At 45.8% G+C, this 21,867-nt stretch overlaps 1 protein-coding gene across 3 annotated transcripts in view; it reads right to left on the bottom strand.

The window, feature by feature from the left end:
- Positions 1–21,867, bottom strand: part of LOC135196131 (transmembrane protein 248-like) — a 72,223-nt gene that overhangs the window by 33,098 nt on the left and 17,258 nt on the right. For all 3 annotated transcript variants that reach the window (XM_064222654.1, XM_064222653.1, XM_064222652.1), the window contains exon 2: positions 12,115–12,284. In XM_064222654.1, coding sequence (XP_064078724.1) covers positions 12,115–12,249 — 135 coding nt within the window. In that variant the 5' untranslated portion in view covers positions 12,250–12,284. The remainder of the gene's footprint in view (positions 1–12,114; positions 12,285–21,867) is intronic.

Here is a 21,867-nt window from a genome sequence, read left to right as displayed (position 1 = left end):
TTGGTACATCTATTGTCCATTCCAGTACCTCTGTGAACCAATCTCGGGCCTGGCCAGTTATGGAGCAATGAGAGTCATTTCTTGTCCCTTGACTCTCCCTGAATTTCTTCAAAACCTTTCCTAATATCTTGAACGGGGGAAAGGCGTAGACGTCTAGCCCCGTCCAATCTAGAAGAAAGGGCGTCTACTGCGACTGCTTTGGACGGTCTGGGACTGGAGAGCAATAAGTCGTCAATCTCTTTGTCATTGCTGTCGCAAAACAAGTCCACCACTGGGCGACCCCATAATTTCCACAGACTCTGGCATACTTCTAAATGAAGAGTCCATTCTGTTGATAGAAGTTGACCTTCCCTGCTCAACAGGTCCGCTCTCACATTCTTCTCCCCTTGAATGAATCTGGAGAGAAGAGTTACGTTTTCCTTCTCTGCCCAAAGAAGGATCTCCTCCGCCAACTTGCAAAGAGAGATTGAATGTGTCCCTCCTTGTTTGCGGATGTACGCCAGAGCTGTGGTATTGTCCGCGTTGACTTGTGTACCACCTGTTGCGAATCACCGCGTTGAACTCTTTCAAAGCCAAGAAAATCGCCATCAGTTCCTTCCTGTTTATATGCCAAGCCTGCTTCCTCCTTGCTCCAACGACCTGGAACTTCTTGAAGTCCGAGAGTCGATCCCCACCTGCGTCCGGACGCGGTTCTGAGAAACAAATACATGGTTCTGGGTTCTTTTGTCTGGAGAGACGCTCCCTTCGCTAACTTCCCCGGAGTTAGCCACCACCGCAATTCCTCTTCGATCTTGCGAGGAATTCGAAACAGGAAGGAATATGGTTGCGATTTTCTTGGCCAGACTTGGTTCAAAAATGTATTTGTATGGTCTCATGTGAAGCCTTCCTAGAGAAACGAACCGTTCCAGGGACGAGTGTGTCCCCAGTAAGCTCATCCACTCTCGTGCTGAACATTTGTTTCTTTCTCTAGAAAGGCTTGCCAACACTTTTCCGGATGCACTGCTCTTGTCTGTTGGGAGAAGGAAAAGCCCGAAAAGTCACTGAGGAGATCAGAATCCCCAAATAAACTAGCTCCTGACTGGGGGTCATATTCGACTTTTCTAGGTTCACCCATCAACCCTAACTCTTTCGTTAATGTTAACGTCATTTCTAAGTCCTCCAGACATTGCTTTCTTGATTGGGCTCTTATGAGCCAATCGTCCAGGTATAGAGACACTCTTATTCCTAGAATGTGTAGCCACTTCGCCACGCTCGCCATCACTCTTGTAAAAACTTGTGGGGCTGTGCACAGGTCCAAAAGCAGAGGGCTTTGAAACTGAAAGACCCTGTTTCTGGATCACAAATCTCAGGTACTTCCTGGATCCTATGAATTGGGATATGAAAATAGCGTCTTGAAGGTCCAGGGTGACATCAGTCCCCTGGGACGTACCGCTGCCAGGACCTGACGGTCGTCTCCATCGTAAAATTTTGTTTTCTCCACAAATAAATTGAGTTGACTTACGTCCAGTACTGGTCTCCATCCCCCGAGGATTTCTCTACTAAAAACAGCCGGTTGTAAAATCCCGGAGATAAGTGATCCAGAACAGGTTTCTTATTTAGGGGCTCCATTTCTTGAAGCATAGAAAGAACTTGTTCTTGTAGTGCTTCTTGTTTCCCTGGATCGCTGTAGTGAGCTCCAAGCTCTCTTGGCGATGTCGCAAGAGGTGGTCTCTTCAGAAAAGGGATCTTGTAACCTTCTTTGGCTACCTTGACGACCCAAGGATCTGCTCCCTTTTCTTGCCAAATCTCCCAAAACTTCTGGAGTCTGGCACCTACTGATGTCTGAAGGACTTGTTGTTCATTGTTTAGTACTGGGTTTCGAACCCCTCTTGGAAGGAGCTCTTCTTGCTCTGAAGGCAGGACGAGAAAAGGACTTGCCTCGAAAGGGCTCTGACTAGTTTGCCTTGATTCCTTAGGGGTCTTCTTAACCACCTTGTTGGGTAAAAATTTCCTTACCGAGGAAGTTAACAGATCCTGCGTCGCTTTCTGAGTTAGGGAAAGCGAAAATATCCTTGATAATATCCGCAGGAAACAATTGATCCGAAAGTGGGGAATAAACCAATTCGGATTTCTGGGCGTTAGAAACGCCCTTAGCAGCAAAAGAGCATAGGAGTGACTTTTCTTTAAAACTCCTGTGGTCAAAAGAGATGCTAATTCATTCGCGCCATCCCTAAGGCTTTGTCCATGCAGGACATAATACTGCTTGGGAGTTGAGAAGCCGTTGATTCATTATCTTCCACTGTTCGTCCCAGAGCCCCAAGGACCAATCCAGAAATTAAAACCACCTCGAAGGTCCGGAAAATCCCTTTCAATAGATGATCTAATTCGATGGAGACCACCACACTTTGGCCGAATTCAAGGCATGTCTGCGGGAACTGTCAACAATGTTGGAAAAATCCCCATGGGAGGAGGCAGGAACTCCCAGGCCGAGATTTTCCCCCGTCGCATACCAAATCCGGACTTCGATGCCAATTTGGCAGGAGGGAAAGAGAACACAGTCTTGCCCGCTTCCCTCTTTTCCTTCAACCACGTATCAATCTTTGAAGAGCCTTCTTAGCCGTAATCGAAAACTTCATCTTCAAAAACGAGGACTTCTTCGGAGTTTATTCTTGGAGAATTGAGAAAGGGGTGATGTCGGAGCTGCAGGCTGAAAATCCCCTTCAAAAAGTGAAAGAAGGCAATTCGTCAATTTCTTATAGTCTGAAGAAGGTGCTTCACCTTCTTTGTCTTCCTCAGATTCTAAGTCCTCTATTTCCTCTTCTGCCTAAGACACATCCTGTAAACCCAGGTCTTGCTGCAGAAAATCTTCTCCAACCTCGCGGGAAGAAACCGGCTCCTGCCGCCTGCGTCCTGCGTCCTTCTGAGCTCCGAGGTTGCGTCCTGCGTCCTGTTTCCGGAAGCTTGCGTCCTGCGTCCTGCTCCGGAAACTTGCGTCCTGCTTCCTGTTCTCGTAACTTGCGTCCTGCGTCCCTGCTCCCGTAACTTGCGTACTACCCGAGACTCCGAAGCATGACGAGAAGGAGGCAAACCATCATGCGTCCTCTTAGATGACTTGACTGGGAGAGATGCGTCCTAGGCCTCGTAGGAGGATGTTCCGATGTCCCCACGATTTAACTAAATCGGCTAACCTTCCTTGCATCTCTTCAAGGAAGTTCCTAGTCTCTGCTTCCTGGCGGGAAGTCTGAGCAAGCGGAGAACGACGACGAGACGGATCATCGAAACGAGAAACTCGATCTTGAGTTCTACGATAAGGAGAAGATATCGGAGAGACTGCTCCGTATTCAGGAGGAGGGCTCCTATCCAGAGAACCGTCGTACACATGAGGTCTTTGCGTCTTGTCTTGACTTAAAGGATCTCCTCCTTTTAATCGGAACCACCTCTTCCTCATCACTAGAAGAGAAAATCTCGGGACTACTCCACCGTTCTTGAGGGTAACGCTCATCTTGAGAAGACGTTAGGTCTATGCGTCCTCTTCAGAGGACGCGAAACTTCCGCATAACGTCCATACCTGTCTGACGCAGCACTATCTGTAGAGGAAAAACACTTCCCAGTGTCACCTTTTCTATGGCGCACTGCTGCAGCCTGGGACGCAACAGGACTGCCTGAAGGGACGACTGATCGTAAGGGAACCCCTCTCGCCTCCCTTCGACTGTCGACATGCCTTCTCCCCTTGGGTCTGGGAGCTTGGCAGAGGCCTAGGTCTAGGAGCACGAGTGAGACGATCAGCCGCCCCCCTCCACTACACTGACACTTTCAATCGTACCCACTTTGTCTGTAAGACGCTGAATCTGATCGCCCATTGACGCAAGGGCGGCAAACACTTTCACAAGTATTAGTATCCTCAGAAACAGCAGCGGGCGCAGGAGTAGACCTGAGGAGAAGGATTAACAACTTCTACTTGGGAAGAAAGGGGGAGAAATAACAGAAAGTACTTCAAGGCCTTACTATAGAAGAACCTGACCTCTCACTCCGAGACACCGATCTTCTTACTCTATCCTTTTCAGTCTCTCAACATATTTGGTGAAAGTCTTCCACTCCTTCTCATTTATTTACTTTCACACTCATTACATCTATTATCCCAAGTACAAACAAACCTCTCTACACTTCTTACATACTGTGTGAGGGTCTACCGAAGCTTTCGGCAGTCTCACCTTGCAACCCTTCTTTCATACACACTCGAAAGTACTATAACCAGAATCAGACATTATAATAACTTCCAATCGCGATTGCCAATCCAACTTTCCAATACGATACCCAATAAACCATCCAAGTACAGCGAAAGTCAGCTAACGAGTTTCGAATTCTAGCAGGGAACCAACAACGATGTTGCCGGTTCAGTGGCAGAAAAAAATCTGACGAAAATGGGAATGATTCCGAGCACCAGCGCCACGGGAGCGGGGTGGCGATCACCTGAACTACCAGTGATCTAGCGGTTGCCGCGAGTTTTGAAAATTCTGCCAGTGCGAACAGAGAATATAGCTATATATATACCTGCCAGGTAAGTGTCATACATGAAAATTAAGCTTCAATGAATGAACCAGGTTTTCCTGATGGTATATCCACATAAAACATGAAGGTTTGTATTCTCGCACAATTATAAAACTACTAAAAATAAAAAAAATAAAGGGCGAAGCACTGTTTAACTTAAGCAGAATATAAAATATGTACAAAACTCTGAAACTACCTCCTAGAAAAGTAAACCACTGGTGCTATAAACAAAACTACGCACAATTTTACTGAAAACTCCTTAATTTTCATTCATTTCATATCTTACAATATGGAAAAAATGAGAAAAAAAAAATGAAAAACACAAAACACCAATAACCTTAAATGGTTCCTAGTCTGAGAATCTGTAGGGGATGTTAACCACTCAGCAGACACAAAGAATGATCTAATTGACCACCTCACACCTGAGGAGCTGTAAGCACTTGCACTAACCTACCTGAGATTTTCAAGTGATGCAAAAATATAAATTTTCATGATAACATTTATTATTTGGATACTTACCTACTGTTAAAGTTAGCTCATATCTCCATGCCGATAGGCGAGTCGGCATTTAAAACAAAAGAAAAAACGATCGCTTGGCTGACCCGGAAGACTGTCTAGTTTCACCTGTTCTCCACCAGGTGTGTTCGAATGTTTTAGCTCAAGTCAGAATTCTCCTTGACGGCCCACTAAATGTGGGGAGGCTGGGTGGGGTCTACTTTAACAGTAGGTAAGTATCCAAATAATAAATTTTATCATGAAAATTTATATTATTTGAGATGAATCTTACCTACTGTTAATGTTAGCTGATTCCCACATTGAGATAAAAGATGGTGGGTAGTGCAGCTAGACAAATTCCACTCAGCCAAGCGAGCTAAGAGTTTCTTGTATGAAACTCAAAACATTCTTACCTGATCAGGAATCCTTCCTGGATAATACTGCTGCCAGGAGGTGGATTCCCTCCATGGTGCAAGGCTCTCATGTGTGTGCAGTCAAGAGCAGCCTTGCGGAGAAAACCACTTCATTTTCAGTCAGAATGAATAGAAGTGGCATGATGGGACCCATGTGCCTGGGTCCGAAAGCCCCCAAAATTGACAGTCAAATACAAAGTAAATACCTATGATACAAAGGTACGCTCCTGTACAACAAATGTACCTTCATGCTCCCCAAAAAACCAACATCCGGGATTAAAATCAAAGAGCCTAAACGATTGCTCTTTCTTTCGGTTCAGGAAAAGACTTTACCCGCTATTACTAGAGGGTTAAGGGCTTTACAGTTCTCAAATGCAATTTCTACATCTTTAAGATAATGAGCAGCAAAAACCGAATTACAATTCCACTGAGCTGCATTAATTACATCCTCAAGAGAAAAATTCTTTAAAAAACTAAAAGAAGTAGCAACTGCTCTTACACTATGTATATTTACCTTCAATAAAGGTAAGATATCTGGGTTTAGTTTCTCATGTGCTAGTCTTATTAAATGCTTAACAAAAAAAGACATTGCATTCTTAGATAAAGGAGTGCTAGGTTTTCTAACACTACAAAATAAATTATTAACTCTGCCCCTCACAAGTTTTAATCTATCTAAATAAATCTTAATAGCTCTAACCTGACAGAGGAGGGCTTCTTCTTTCCCAACCAATGAGGTCAAATTTGGAATTCTTACCGTTCTAGGTAGAAGTTTAGCCTTGACATCATTCTTAGCCCTGAAGAAGGGCATAAATGATAAAATAGCATCTCCTCTACAAAAGCCTACCTTATTGGAGAATGCTTGTAACTCGCTTACTCTTTTGGCTGTCGCTAGCACTACCAAAAAGAGCGTCTTTATGGTTAGAAACTTCAAAGAAGCAGATTCCAAAGGTTCGAACGGATCTGCAGATAAGAACTTTAGCACTACATCCAAGTTCCAAGAAAGAGATTGATACTGAACCTTAGGGACTTCAATTTCAAACGATCTCAATGCCTCCTTAAGATCTGGATCGTTAGAAATATCTAATTCTACATGCCGTAGCACTGATGACAGCATGGATCTATATCATCGAAGAGCAGCTACAGAAAGCTTCTTACTATATCTAAGATATCGAAAGAACTTTATTAAGTTGTTTACAGAGGTACGGGTGCTGGAAATCCCTCTAGAACGACACCAGGAGCAGTAAACAACCCATTGTCTCAAGAAAGGCCAAGGTTGTTGCTCGTCTTGATTTAAGGATAGACTTCCGAGATACTTTAGAAAACCCTCTCGCTTGGAGGAAAGGGTCGAGAGTCTCCAAGCGGTTAAGTGTAGCATGCGGAGGCTTTGGTGGAACCGCTTGGACTTTGGTTGTCTGAGTAGATCCTTCTTTAAAGGAAGGGCACGAGGGAGATCCACTGAAAGAGCTAGAAGGTCCGGAAACCATTCTCTCTGAGGCCACCACGGAGCTACTAGTGTCATTCTGCAGTGATTCGATTCTTGAAACTTGTTCAGTGCTTTTCTTATCATTGCAAATGGAGGAAAAGCATATGCGTCTAGGTTGGGCCAATCTTGAAGAAATGCATCTACTGCCCAAGCCTGAGGGTCCTGCAAGGGGAGCAATACACTAGGAGTTTCTTGTTCATTGCTGTTGCAAAAAGGTCCACATTTGGAGTTCCCCATAGACTCCACAGCGACTGGCAGACTTGCGGATGTAAAGACCATTCCGTGGGTAGGACTTGTCCCTTCCTGCTCAATTGATCTGCCAAGACATTGTTCTTCCCTGGTATGAACTGAGCAACCAATACTATGTTCCTGGCTTCCGCCCTAAGAAAGAACTTCTCCACTATCAGAAAAATTGACTTTGATCTTGTTCCGCCTTGGTTTCTGATGTACGCCAAAGAGGTAGTATTGTCTGAAAATACTGCTATTACCTTTCCTCTGACTATCTGTTAGCACTGAAGGAGCGACTTCCATACTGCCAACAGTTCTAGATTGTTTATGTGCAACTCCCTCTCTTGCAGTGACCATACCCAGGACATCTGGTGGCCTCCCAGGCAAGCTCCCCAGCCTGTCACTGAGGCGTCTGAAAACAAGGTTAGGTCTGGGCTCACTTCTCTTAGGGATGACCCTGTTCCCAGTCTTTGACGATCCTTCCACCATGCTAACGTCTCCCAAAGACTTACTGGGACTGAAATTAAATGGGAGTCTGGCAGAGACTTCCTGTCCCAAGATTCTCTCAAGTAGAGTTGAATTGGTCGCATCCTGAGCCTTGCTAGACTGACAAATCTTTCCAGAGATGCCACATGTCCCAACAGAGACAGCCATTGCCTTGCTGGAAGCTTTCTTAAGGGCTGAAATTTTCCTAGAAGCAATAAAAAATTGTCCATGCGTTTCTCCGATGGAAAAACCTGAAAACTGCGAGTGTCTATCCTCATCCCTAGATAGAGAATTGTCCGAGTTGGAATCAGAGCAAACTTCTGAAAATTTATCAATATGCCTAGTGATTGTGCCAGGCAAAGTAACTGATCCTTGGCCCTCAGAATTCCCTTGAAAGAGTTGGCCAACATTAGCCAGTCGCCTAAATAGAGCAGAATTCTCACTCCCAACAAATGACACCATCCCCAATACTGTTGCCAAAATCCTCCTGAATACCTGCGGTGCTGTGCACAGACCGAAGCAAAGAGCTCTGAATTGAAATGTCTTCCCTGTGAAGACAAAGCGCAGGAACTTGCGAGACTGAGGATTTATCGGAATGTGGAAATAAGCGTCTTGCATGTCCATCGACATCATCCAGTCGTTCTTCTGTACTGCCGCTAGTACTGTGCTGGGTGATTCCATGGAGAATGGGGTTAGACGAATGAATGTGTTGAGTCTCGACACATCCAATACTGGATGCCACCCTCCAGACGCTTTGGGCACCAGAAAAAGACGGTTGTAAAACCCAGGCGAGTTTCCTGACACCTGCTCTATCGCTTTCTTCTCTATAGTAATGATACTACCTCTTTCTGAAGTACAAGAAATTTTCCCTGCTGATGATGATAAGCTGGAAGAGCAATTGGAGACGACGACAGAGGAGGAGGAGAAAGAAAAGGAATTTTGTAGCCTTCCTTCAGTACCTCCACCACCCAAGGTTCTGCTCCTAAGTCTCTCCAAACATGCCAGAAGATCTGCAATCGACCTCCTACTGGAACCTGAGGGCATAAAGATTCATTTCTTTCAAAGAAACTTAGCAGTTTTGTTTTTATTGGAGCCTGGTAAGGACCTACGAAAGGGCTTAGTTAGTAGCTGAAGACTGTTGAGATGAGGAAGGACGAATTTTCACCGGAGGACCAGACAGCAAAGAAGGACCAGGTCTTTTGTTCCCCACTTTAAAAGATTATCTGATAAATTCCCTATTTTCCTGTACGGAAAAATCCTCCCGTATTGCCTTAAATAGAGATGGATTCAGAAGGCGGTCATCAGGGAAACCAAAAATTGCAGCCATCTTCTGAGAAGGAGAGACCTTGGTCGATAGATAAGAACACAATTGTTCTCTTTTCTTCAAGATCGAATTAGTGAAACCATGAGAACATTCGCCTGCCGCGTCTGAAATAGCCTTATTCAGGCAAGACAAAAAATCTAAAGACTGTTCCCAAGATTTGATACCTGCTGGCGTCAGAAAGTCTTTAAGCTGACGCAGAGAAGCTGCAATAGTACTTAGCGAAAGTTCTGCAAAAGACAAAACTTCCAATACTTCTAAACAAAAACTTGGACAAAGCCTCTGCCTCTGTATTAGACCAAAGCACCTTGCCCGTCTCAAGAGCGCGTCTTTTCATAGGATCAAGACACGCAAGGAAATCAGCATCGTCGACCGAGGACAGTTTCAGCGCCGGCAACGAGCCTGTGTCATAATAACCAATCGTGCGCGATTCCAAAAACCCCGGAATACTAGAGCTGGCAGACTTACCAGAAGCTTTGTGCGCCAGCAGACGAGATATTTCGTCAAAACGTCATCTAATTGAAGCCAAAAGCTTAGGTTTCTACAAAGACTTAATGGGAGTTGAAATGCTGGAAGACAATAACGACTAACGACCTAGTCTCTACAGAATCTTTTTCCTACATCAAATGAGGATAGAGAGAAGCGCAACGCTCCAGTAAGCGCTGAAAGACCGAAGGAGACTCTTCCGACTCGAGATCTTCTTCCGCCAATTGCGGATTCAAGACAACAGCAGCTGACTCCTTGCGACAAAAATTTGGTTCGATAGGCAAAAAGCCTCCGGGAGAAGTAGTCTGCAGTTGTTCACTAGCGTCGACACCAGTTGGCCAAGTTGAAGCAGAGGGGATATCCGTCGGCAAAGAAAATGGAACTTGTAAGAGAATCGGAGAGTATTTGTCAACACTGAACTGTACCACTTCGTCCTAATACGTCTCAAGCGGCTTGGGAACGATCCCAGACGACACATCTTTAGAGAGTAAAGCATTTAGAATATCTAGTTTGGAATCAACAGCAGAATCTGTAACCATAGAAGGAAGAGAAAGAGAGACAGCAGAGTCCACCTGAGACTCTCCAACAGTAGAAGACCTAGGAATAGCAGGGGAAAATTTAGAATGAGACATAGAAGCAGACAAAATAGGTTCAACAATTGACTGAGTCAATGTAAAAGAATTAGAACAACCCGCTACGGGGATATCATTATTAATGAACTCTAAATCTAAATTCTTACTCTTGTAGGTTCTAGAAACCTCATTGCTAGCTCTGGATGAAAGCGATGTCGAAATATTGTGCGAAGACTTACACCTACCGAAACAATCTTTCGGCACACGCGTTAGGAGTGACTGCGCGTGAGAGCGTGAAAAGGGAGAGGTAGGAGTCGGAGGGCACAGAACCCCATTGCCCCGAGAACCGACCCGGTTCCCTGGCAGCGGACTTTTCCAACTGTCGCAGGGCAGTCCTAGGCTCGGGCTACATACCGGCGAGGGCACCGACACCTTACCTCTACAAGGGGAACGCGAAAAAGAACGTTCACTATGGAGGGACTCGGAACGGTTTGTTATCATAAATTCAGTTAAACTTTTAACGGAATCTAAAATAAGACTTACATCCTGTTCAAGTTTCTCAATACGCTTTTCCTGAACCGAAAGGGGAGCGGAAGTCGGAGCTACAGAGGAAACGCTAGAACTATCAATATCAGAATTAGGCCTAGTATAAGAAAAACCTGTAGTTTGAGTAGGGGTAATAGCAGACGAAGGCTCAACAGGAATGGGAGAAAAGGTAATTTTATGCCCTGACCTAATTAACTGCTTCCACAGTCTATCTGCTTCCCTTCTTTTCCTATTTCTAATACTTTTGAGCATAATATCCTTAGGCCAATCCTTGAATTCCTCACACCTAATCTCTAGATCACACTCTGTACCCCTGCATCTGGTACAAACATTATGTTGATCTACCTCAAATTTAGGCATTCTTGTTACACAATAATCATTCCTACATAACCTAATATTGGTTGACTTTCTTCTGGTGGAAGACATCCTAGGATGATTAATTTTACAGTACATACCGTGATTGAAGAAAAACAGCCAAGATTCACCAAATACCAACATACGCCTATACCTAATGGCAGCAAGGAGAATTCTGACTAGAGCTAAAACATTCGAACACACGTGGTGGAGAACAGAAGAAACTAGACAGTCTTCCGGGTCAGCCAAGCGATCGTTTTTTCTTTTGTTTTAAATGCCGACTCGCCTATCGGCGTGGAGATATGAGCTAACTTTAACAGTAGGTAAGATTCATCTCAAATAATATGTACTAGGCTGTGTTATAGTATAATATTGATTTGTACTAAAATAAATTAAGTTTTGACACAAGCTACAGTAAACATCTAGTTTCTGACCATTCACCTTATTACAAGGTAAAAACTTGCTTGCCTGATTACATCACCTTTACTGTACTTTCTTTTCAAGCTAATTCACTCTGTGCAAGCAACACTGTCTTCTCTGCTATGTGCAGGAATGTCAAGTGCCAGCAAACTAGTCTATAGATCTGACAATCTTGTCATTTGACCAAGTACTACTACATTCATATCTTGTCGGATATACCAAGATGATGCCTACCCTTTGTGCTCCCTGCCTTTCATGATTAGATTGGTGCTAAGTTTGCTGCTAACCTGGTGAATTCATACTATGTATCATTTGCATCTCCCAGGAAGAACTGCTTGGAGAGCTAAATGATACTAATTGGAACTCAGCATATCAAGCACTGCTCTCTTGGTGTGCCGAGACATCTCAAATTAAGTTAAATCATCCTCTTGACTCTACTGGGTTTTTATTATATTTGCTCTTTTCTGTTGGATAGACACTTGGCCTGTTAAAAGACATTCCTCACAAAGGCTAATCATCTTTCACCATGTCTAAGAAATCAAGTCTATCTACTTGTATCACTACCCAGGTTAACAGAACCACTTTAAATTTCTTGTAACAGAATGCATACAGCTGCACACTTTGAATCAAAACATATGACTATTCAATGCAATAATACTGTGTATGAACAATAAAATCCAAGGTAAAAACATCTTTTGTTGCAAATTTTTTCTGTATATATGAATGAATACAGGCTAGACAATCCATTCTTACCTTTTGAAATAAACAAAGACTTAATCTTACCTTTATATCTGGATTTAATATTTCCGATCTATGGCTTTGAAGATATATTAAAACAAATAGTAATGCCAGCACAAAGCCTAAAATGGAGACCAAGAAAACAGCCATAGGCGGCTTACTGCTGGTAGTCAAACACATGATAAAATCTTACAGGTACAGTAACGGCTTGAAACCTGGAAATATAATTCAGCAATATATCAGTTGAAATACCTGTTATGAAACTTTTAATAATGATAACCTGTTATTAAACTTTTAATAATCTTGAAATCAACACGCAACTGTATTAATACCTATGTGCTAAGAAAATAGGAAAAAATAGAAAGCTCATAAGCAAGAGTTGCAACATAAAAATCATTAACTTCTTACACCTGCCTGAATTACTATTTCCACAAAAGGAGAACGTCAATTTGAACGATATGAACAACAATACTTTAATCCTTCCGGAGTCTTATGGGCAAGGATGGCAAATATATTTGGAATGTCTTTTGAATTTCAATTTCTTTATTGAGTTTTGGAATGTTTCAATAACAAATTAATAGTTTAAAGATAGAACTGTAACCTTTCACTGTACATCCTATAATTATGGGGGACCAAAATAATTAACTGCTTTTTGGGTAGGGAAAACACATAAGAGTGAAATGATATCCCTATGATAGCCTACTTCAAATTCTGATTCTGAATAAAGCAAGGTATAATGAATGGCTGGTAAATTTTTACTTAAAATCATAAAAATATTCTGAAGTTGAAAAGATGGTTTCCCTGTGTGTTAGTGAGTGTTTTGAAGATTTCTAATGTTCATTCCAGTAGTAAATTAATATGCTCGGCCCACTTTTAGTTACAGGATCCCCTTATATCCTACAATAATGGGGATCACACTGGGAAACCAGAGTTTTGGGTGGGGGAAACTATAAAAGAGAAATAACAAGGCTGTATTCTAACTTAACTATATTTCAGCAAGTTCTGCCTAAAATTTAGATATGATTTATTAAAGGTTTTTGAAGTGACTTCACACTAAGTAACTGAGGACTTGGTAGCCTAGGTTATGTTAGTGAGAGGTCCAGGGTAAGGACTAGGCACTCTATTATGGTGGAGGGGGAGTGGGGGGGGGGGATCCAGCACCAGATAAGGACTTGGCACATTAGATTAGGTTTGGTTAAATTTTTCCTTATATTTCACACATTTTGTATTGTCCACCACCCAAATACCTCACTTTCCCACTATTCTACCCTAATACTTATAGGATATAAAGGGGGTCCACTATGGTATCTCTAAAACTATTCATTTGTCAATGAAATGAACATCTGAAACATTCAAAGAACACATTACAACATTAGAGGGTAAATTGAAGACTACTACTACAGCCTGGTTCCCACAGTTGTCAACTTTAACATATACTACTGATTTCTGTCTAAATACAGTGCTCATTTTGCAAATAAAAATGACAATTTGTCGAAAATTGCATTTTTCCTAACTATACAAACCTGAGGTCCTTTAACAATAGGAAGGTAACTAGCGGCAGCTGGGACGGTCGTAAGCTTCGAACAAGGGGAGAACGGTAGTTTAACTGCTTGTCCGATCGTGCGCGCGACCGCGCGCCCGAGAGGTGAAGAATCACTTTTGCTTTAGGCCCATGCAAAAAAGTTGCAGAGTGAGGGGTGGCATGAGGTGGGACTATATGTTAAAGGACCTCAGGTTGTATAGTTAGGAAAAATGCAATTTTCGACAAATTGTCATTTGTTCCGATACGTAATACAAACCCTCGGTCCTTTAACAATAGGAAGACTCACTTCTTGGTGGGAGGAATCTGAGTCTTTTTGGTGAACAGACTGGTGTTCGTCCAACCCTGGAGTGCCTCCCTGGTCGTAAGAGCAAGGGAGGGATCCAAACCTCTGTCCGATTGATCGGGGTGTGCACCGCAGGATCAATGGTCAGACCTCTGGGCCAAGTACTAAGAGAGAGGCAAGCGTATCTCTTCGTACCAGCAAGCAAGAACTTGTTCCTGTTTGCAAGAGACAATCATAAAATGATGGGTTTGTCTCAATTTGGCATCCACTTCCTCCCCCTTGTTGGAGGAAGTGGTGGATATTTACTCCTATCCCTACTGAAAGGGATAGGATGGTGCTCTATGAGTAGCTCACCTGCATCTCGTCCTTACCCAGCAGGGTGACGACCGTGTCCCTCTACCCAAAGGTAGAGGGAAAGAAAAAGATGGGAAGAGGAGCCAGTCACAATCTCATTCCTCATCATCTTCTTACGGTCACACCAGGACTCGATGCTGTTCAGCCTGCGAGGGTCTGGGTTAACTACACAATGTGTTGAGCAACCACCACGGTTCCCAAGGAAAAGATCCAAGGAACTGTGGGCAATATCCTGAAGGTAGAAGGAGGTGCATGCGGTCCGGTTGGAACCAGGCGCCTGCCTTCATTACCTGCGCCACGGAGAAGTTCTTGCGGAACGCGAGAGAATGATGAAGAGGCGTCCACAATCATCCTGGGTGTCGAGTTTCTTCAGACAGCTCCGTCGCACCTTCACAGGACAAAGCAGCATAGCCTTCGTATCGGAGGCGGTGACGTCCATTAGGGAGGGTATTGTGAAGGACTCGAACCAATCGTCAGTTACCGAAGGGTTCTGAGTCTTCGCTACGAAGATCGGTACGAAATCGAGCGTCACAAATCCCCATCCCTTTGTGCTTGAACTTCTCAAGAGAAGTCATGCAGTTACCTAAGACGAAAGAAGGGAATAGTCGTATGACCTATCCCTCTTCTCGACTTTGGTTATGTACAGTACTCATACTGACAAGCTATTAAGACGAAGTAATGATTGCTCTGGAACAACCGAACTAAGTCCACAGCATAGTTCGTAACTGACTCGGACGCTCTGACAGCTGCCGACTGACTGGTTCGGAATCAGTAGAGGCAAATTGTCCAAGCATCCGGGTAAGTCACGTGACCTTCGCCTTTAAAGAGTTATGCTGAGAGACCAAACAAATAAAATATTGTTAGTCACCGATGCCGGACGGCGCGGCGATGATTCTCTTAATGCATAAGCTCAACAGGCGAAAGTCAATTGCCTTCAAAAGACCGAGGTCCCTGATGGCAAGAAAATCTCATAGACGTTGAATCTCAGCTTAAGGAGAAACAACACTATGTGACGTTGAAGACGAAGGTAGGCAATGAATGCAACCTACGTCTTCCAGCTGAATCGAGAGAAGGAATCTCAAGATTCTAAACCTGTGTTACAAATGACTCGAAAACGCTAACCGCCATTTCATTGCTGTCCGTTGTGCAATGAAAGCGGGGCGTTCTTCAGTAATGAAACACAGGGGAGAGCCGCTTGAAGAACTGCTTCTCAATGGGCTGAACGTTTGGAAGTAGAAGCTGGCAGGTGTGGGAGTAGGCGATGTCTTTCAATACATCTGCTAATCCGGGGTGTGAACAATGAACAATTGTACACCTCCGAATACAAGATATTTTGAGGACAAACTCAGATTCCGCAAAAATCATTCGCATTATCGGGATACGATGCAGCAAGAGACTATTACAGAATTCTGTTACCGTGCGGTAAACAGAAAGATGAGAGTCGAAGAGATATCTCTGTTTAAAAATTCTCGCAATACCGAAGACGATGAATACTAGCGTTTCTCAGCAGTAGATGGTCATTCATGTATGCGAGAATCCCGTTAATCAGAGACTTAAGTCCGTGATTGTTGGGCAGAGATACGGTTGTTATTCAATCAAAGCAGGTGAGAAAGACATAACCACCGTCTATCTCAAAGCGGCAGCTGATACTGAAATGCCTCGGGCAATTCAATACGCAGTAGCTGTCGCTGACTCGTCATCCTGAGTTGCCAAGTAATCCTTTCCACGAAGGAATGCGTTCGGCTAGAACCACCGAGCATAAAAAGATATGCTCGAGCAATTATATTTAAGCGAAACGAATTTCGGTAAATATAAAAGCTAAAATGGTGTTGTTGTGACAACACCATAAGTATATCATTGAAACTGGAAAACTCCTGGGAGGTTGCAGGCAACCCGGGTTGCAGTTCAATTAGAATACTTTTCGTCTAAGTCGCAATCCGTAGAATAACCAGGATATGCGCCTACCCCTCGGACCATTCAACTGCTTAGCAGAATCATGTCGCGAGGTTTAATATACGTAGTATATTTGTAGGATTCTGAACAACGATCTCCATCCTAAATTCTTTCCTTCAAGAAAACAAAATAAGGATTGGAGATCGACCACCTTCGTTCTCTATTAAAGAGAGTGAAGGAGAAGTCTTCCTCGAAGGAAAGCTTCAATGGTGAACAGAATACTAAGACGATAGTTCCAGCCAAACTGGATATTCCCGTCCGTTCTTCTCTATTCCAGGTTGGTCGCCTACTGTGAGATATGACAATTTGTCGAAAATTGCATTTTTCCTAACTATACAAACCTGAGGTCCTTTAACAATAGGAAGTAGCTAGCGGCAGCTGGAACGGTCGTAAGCTTCGAACAAGGGGAGAACGGTAGTTAACTGCTTGTCCGACAGTCGCGCGCCGCCGCGACTGGGAGGTAAACAAATCACTTTTGCTTTTGGCCCATGCAAAATACGCAGAGTGAGGGGTGGCATGAGGAGGGACTATATGTAAAGGACCTCAGGTTTGTATAGTTAGGAAAAATGCAATTTTCGACAAATTGTCATTTGTTCCGATACGTAATACAAACCATCGGTCCTTTAACAATAGGAAGACTCACTTCTTGGTGGGAGGAATCTGAGTCTTTTGATGAACAGACTGGTGTTCGTCCATCCCTGGAATGCCTCCCTGGTCGTAAGAGCGAGGGAGGGATCCAAGCCTCTGTCCGATTGATCGGGGTGTGCACGCAGGATCAATGGTCAGACTCTGGGCCCGAGTACTAAGAGAGAGGCAAGCGTATCTCTTCGTACCAGCAAGCAAGAACTTGTTCCTGTTTGCAAGAGGCAACATAAAGTATGGGTTGTCTCAAGCTGGCATCCACTTCCTCCCCCTTGTTGGAGGAAGTGGTGGATATACGCTCCTACCTAGTGAAAGGGATAGGATGGGGCTCTGTTGAGTAGCTCACCTGCATCTTGTCCTAATCCAGCGGGTGACGACCGTGTCCCTCTAACCACAGGTAGAGGGGAAGAAAAAGATGGGAAGAGGAGCCAGTCACACTCTCATTCATCATCCATTACGGGTCACACCAGGACTCGATGCTGTTCAGCCTGCGAGGGCTGTTGGGTTCGCTACACAACGTGTTGAGCAGCCACCACGGGTCCCAAGGAAAAAGATCCAAGGACCTGTGGGCAATATCCGAAGGTAGAAGGAAGGGCATGTGGTCTGGTTGGACCAGACCCCTGCTTCAGTACCTGCGCCACGGAGAAGTTCTGCGGACAAGGCAGCATCTCCTTCGCATCGAAGGCGGTGAAGTCCATTAGGGAGGGGATTGTGAACGACTCGAACCAATCGTCAGGGACCGAAGGGTTCTGAGTCTTCGATACGAAGTTCGGTACGAAATCGAGCGTCACGGATCCCCATCCCCTGGATGCTTGACTTCGCAGGAGAAGTCATGCAGTTCCTCAGAGGAAAAGAAGGAAATAGTCGCATGACATTCCTCTTCTCTACTTCGGTGATGTCCAGTACCCATACTGGTCTGTCCGTTTGCCACGAAGTCTCTCGCATCCTCCTATCCCATGCAGCGAAGTTCTCGGTAGTGGATAGGACACCGACACTCCATGGTGGGTGTCAATGGTATGGGTACTGTGACAAGCTATTAAAAACGAAGTAATGATTGCTGTGTAACAACCGAACTAAGTCAACAGCGTAGTTCGTAACTGACTCGTGCGCTCTGACAGCTGCCGACTGACTGCGTTCGGTAGGAGGCAAGTTGTCAAAGCATCCGAGTAAGTCACGTGACCTTCGCCTTAAAAGGGTTATGCCGAGAGACCAAACAAATAATGTATTTGTTTGTCACCAATGCCGGACAGCGAGGTGATGATTCTCTTAAGGCATGTGCCCCAACAGGCGAAAGTCAAGTTGCCTTCTAGAGACCGAGGTCCCTGAAGGCAAAACATCTCATGGTTGTTGAATCTCAGCTAAGGAGAAACAACACTATGTACCGTTGACGACGAAGGTAGATATTGAATGCAACCTACGTCTTCACAGACGAATCGAGAGAAGGATTCTCAAGATTCATAACCTGTGCTTACAAATGACTGAAAACGCTAACCGCTATTTCATTGCTGTCCGGTGAGAAGTCCGTAGTTGCAATGAAAGCGGGGGCGTTCTTCAGTAATGAAAACACAGGGAAAACCGCCTGAAGAACTGCTTCTATCATGAACATTTGGAAGTAGAGCTGTCAGGTCGGAGAGTAGGCGATGTCTTCTGAGATCTCGTAATTCGGGGTTGAACATGAACAATTGTACACCTACGAATACGAGATATTTTGAAGACAAACTCAGATGTCTGCAAAATCATTCGCATTATCGCAGTGCGATGCAGCGGGAGACTTGTACAGACTTCTGTTACCGTGCGGTAAACAGAAAGATGAAAGAGTCCAAGAGATATCTATGAAAATTCTCGCAATGTCGAGGCGATGGACTCTAGCGTCACAGCAGTAATGGTCCTTCATTATTGCGAGAATCCCATTAATCAGAGACCTAAGTCCATGATTGTTTGGGCAGAGATACGGTTCGGTAGTCAATCAAAACCAGGGGAGAGAGAGACAATAACTGACCGTGCATCTCGGAGGCCCAGCTGATACTGAGCTGCTGTCAGGCAGTTCAATACGCAGTAGTTGAGCCTGAGCTCTCGCCGACTCGTCATCCTGAGTTGCCATGTAATCCATTATTCCATGAAGGAATGCGTTCGGCTAGAACTACCGAGCATAAAAGATATGCTCGAGCAATTATATTTAGGCGAAACGAATTCGGTAAATATAAAAGTTGAAATGGTGTTGTGTGACAAAACCATAAGTATATAAAATTGAAAACTGAAAACTCCTGGGAGGTTGCAGGCAACCCCGAGTGCAGTTCAATTAGAATACTTCTCTTCTAAGTCGCAATCCGTAGATAAACTAGGATATGCGCCTACCCCTCGGACAATTCAACTGCTTAGTAGAATCATGTCGCGAGGTTAATATACGTAGTATATTTGTAGGATTCTGAACAACGATCTCCATCCTAAATTATTCTTTCCTTCAAGAAAACAAAATAAGGATTGGAGATCGACCACCTTCGATCTCTATCAAAGAGTGAAGGAGAAGTCTTCCTCGAAGGAAAGCTTCAATGGTGAACAGAATACTAAGACGATAGTTCAAGCCAAACTGGATATTCCCGTTCCGATCTTCTCTATTCCAGGTTGGTCGCCTACTGTAAGATAGTTTCTTTCATCAGCAGTCTTTCTTCCCAATGCTAGAAATTCAGGAATTCGAGCATAGGCGAGGTTCCCGATTATCCATGTAACATCGGGGATTCTCGTCTCGCTCACTTTAGACCGTGGTCTCGCCTAAGTGTTTGGAGATCGTAAAAAAACTCGAACACTCTGAATGCGCTAGAAATTCCTTAGAATTCTAAGCAGTCTGCGAAACCCACCGAATTCGTCAAACGATATCGGCTGGTGGTCCTCTCGATTCCCGTAGAAATCGAGAATGGGGCAGGATCCCTCCTCAACGACCGGGGCTTACGTCAGGTAGGACCCGAAGGTCCCCCCGGTAGCGCAGTACCCGAACGTGGGATCCTACAGAGAAATCTCTGTAGGATCCCTCCCCTTTCCCTCGTAGCCGTAAGGAGAGAGGGAAATGGTGGAGGAAATTGGATACTCGCTCGCCTTCCCAGTGGAACTAGCAGTTGGAGAAGAATAGGAGCAGCCATCGCCTTGCGGCGATGGTCTCTCAGAGTCTGGGAAAACGTATCGTCAGGAGAAAACGTTTTCCCCCGCGGAGGGTTACGAACTCTCACTGTAGGTAAGGGTCTGCCGCCACTGTGAACGTCGTCTGGGTGGGGCTGATCGACACCTGACGGGGGAGAGCGATACCGTCCTCCGACTCATTCCAGTCCTCGTCGAGGTCGAAACCTCTCAGGAGGACCGAAGGAGTATTTAAATACGGTGTCCGAAGACACGTAGAAACGCCGCTGTCGCAGTAGAGGAGGTGGAAGTAGCTGATCGACCGGCCCAGAACTGAGATAGCCTTCTTGTCCGGAGACGAGAGACTGGTTCGAGACAGAATCGGCAAGCTCCGATCGCGGCAGACCCACCGTCGGTTTGGGTTCCCTCTCGGGGCCCAAAACGACTCGAGCAGAGACGTGGGCTCTGCTGGTGGGAGCGGCAATCCTTCCGCAAGGTCATTATGCTGACGAATCAGCTTAATGACTTCGTAATCTTCCTCTGTATCTCGGGAGTAACCGCGTCTTGCGGAGTAGGACCGTCCAGTCCTTCCAACAAGAAACAGATCCCGAGATACTCCTCCTTCCGAAGGAGGAAAAGCGGCAGACCCCTGACGGTCGCCTCCAGCTACTTGCACGTATGTCCTGGTCGGTCCTAGAACCGTGCCTGGTCCATACGGCGTCATAGCGGGATCGCGAGCGGCGCACCTCTCGCGATCACTCATAGGTACCTGCTCCTCCCGGTGTAGCCCGAGGAGGTTGAAGGTACAGGAGAGGCAGACCTGACGCCCCCCCCCTAGCTCGCTGGCAGGACCAGCGTGCTTGGAGGGCTGCTGCTGATCGTCAACCCGCGGTGGCGATCGAGCAGCAGGCCTAGCCTTGCCGCTCGCCTGGGGCGAGAGGCTCGGCTGAGAACGTCGACGCTGATCTCTAGCGTCAGGCGAGCTGTTGTGGTTACCATCTTCGCCCGGTCCCGATAGGGAGCGGCGTCAGGTGAACCTGCTAGGTTCGCTGTCGCGGTGAGACCGGCGAGCGTCCTCTCGGCGCGTCGAGCCGCTGGTACCAGCCGTGGCTCGGTACGACGGCGGCCGCGGGGACCCCTTCCTCGCCTCAACTCGTGGCTGGTCAGCGACCGTCACGTCAACCCGAGCAGCCAGCTGGTCGCTGCGAGAGCGTCCATGGCCTGACGAGCGTCGTCTGCACGACTCTCGCCAGTCTTCTGCTCCGCGCTTCGGTCTTGACGGCGAGCGAGCTCGGGCGTCAAGACTTTGGCTGGACGGTCTCCCCGCGCGGAGACCGTCCACTCGGTACTTCTCGCTAACGAGAAGCCGAGGCGGATCCTGGTTTAGCGGCAGAACCGCTAGAACCAGGCGAGGAAGTGCCAGCCGAAGCTGGTACTCCTCTGGTCCCCGTCTTCTTCTCCTTGGTAGAAGAAAAGACGGGCCCTGTTCCCGAGGGAGCAGGAGGACCAGCAGAAGAGCTCCCCGAATCGCCGGAGCGAGACGGGCCCTTAGAAGGTCCCGAAGGAGCCTTCTTAGGGGGGAAAACCCGGGTTACCAGCTGGTCGCTGCAAGAGCGGCCGCTGGCCTGGCAAGAGTCACCTGAGCGTCTCTCACCAGCCTTCTGCTCCGTGCCGCGTCTTGGCGCCGAGCGAACTCTGGCGCCGAAACTTGGCTGCACGGTCTCCCGAGGGAGAACGTACACTCGGGATCTCTCGCGAACGAGAGACCGAGCCGGAACCTGGCGTAGCGGCATCGCCGCTAGCACCAGGCGAGGAAGTACCAGAGCTAACCGATACTCCTCTGGTCCCGTCTATCTCTTCCTTGCGGAAGGGGAGACGGGCCCACCCCGCTCCCGAAGGAGCAGGAGGACCAGCA

Source organism: Macrobrachium nipponense, chromosome 17, assembly GCF_015104395.2.
Source record: "Macrobrachium nipponense isolate FS-2020 chromosome 17, ASM1510439v2, whole genome shotgun sequence".
NCBI lineage: Eukaryota > Metazoa > Arthropoda > Malacostraca > Decapoda > Palaemonidae > Macrobrachium > Macrobrachium nipponense.
Note: the sequence above shows the minus strand (reverse complement) of the source record. Positions and strands in the feature narration are given on the sequence as shown.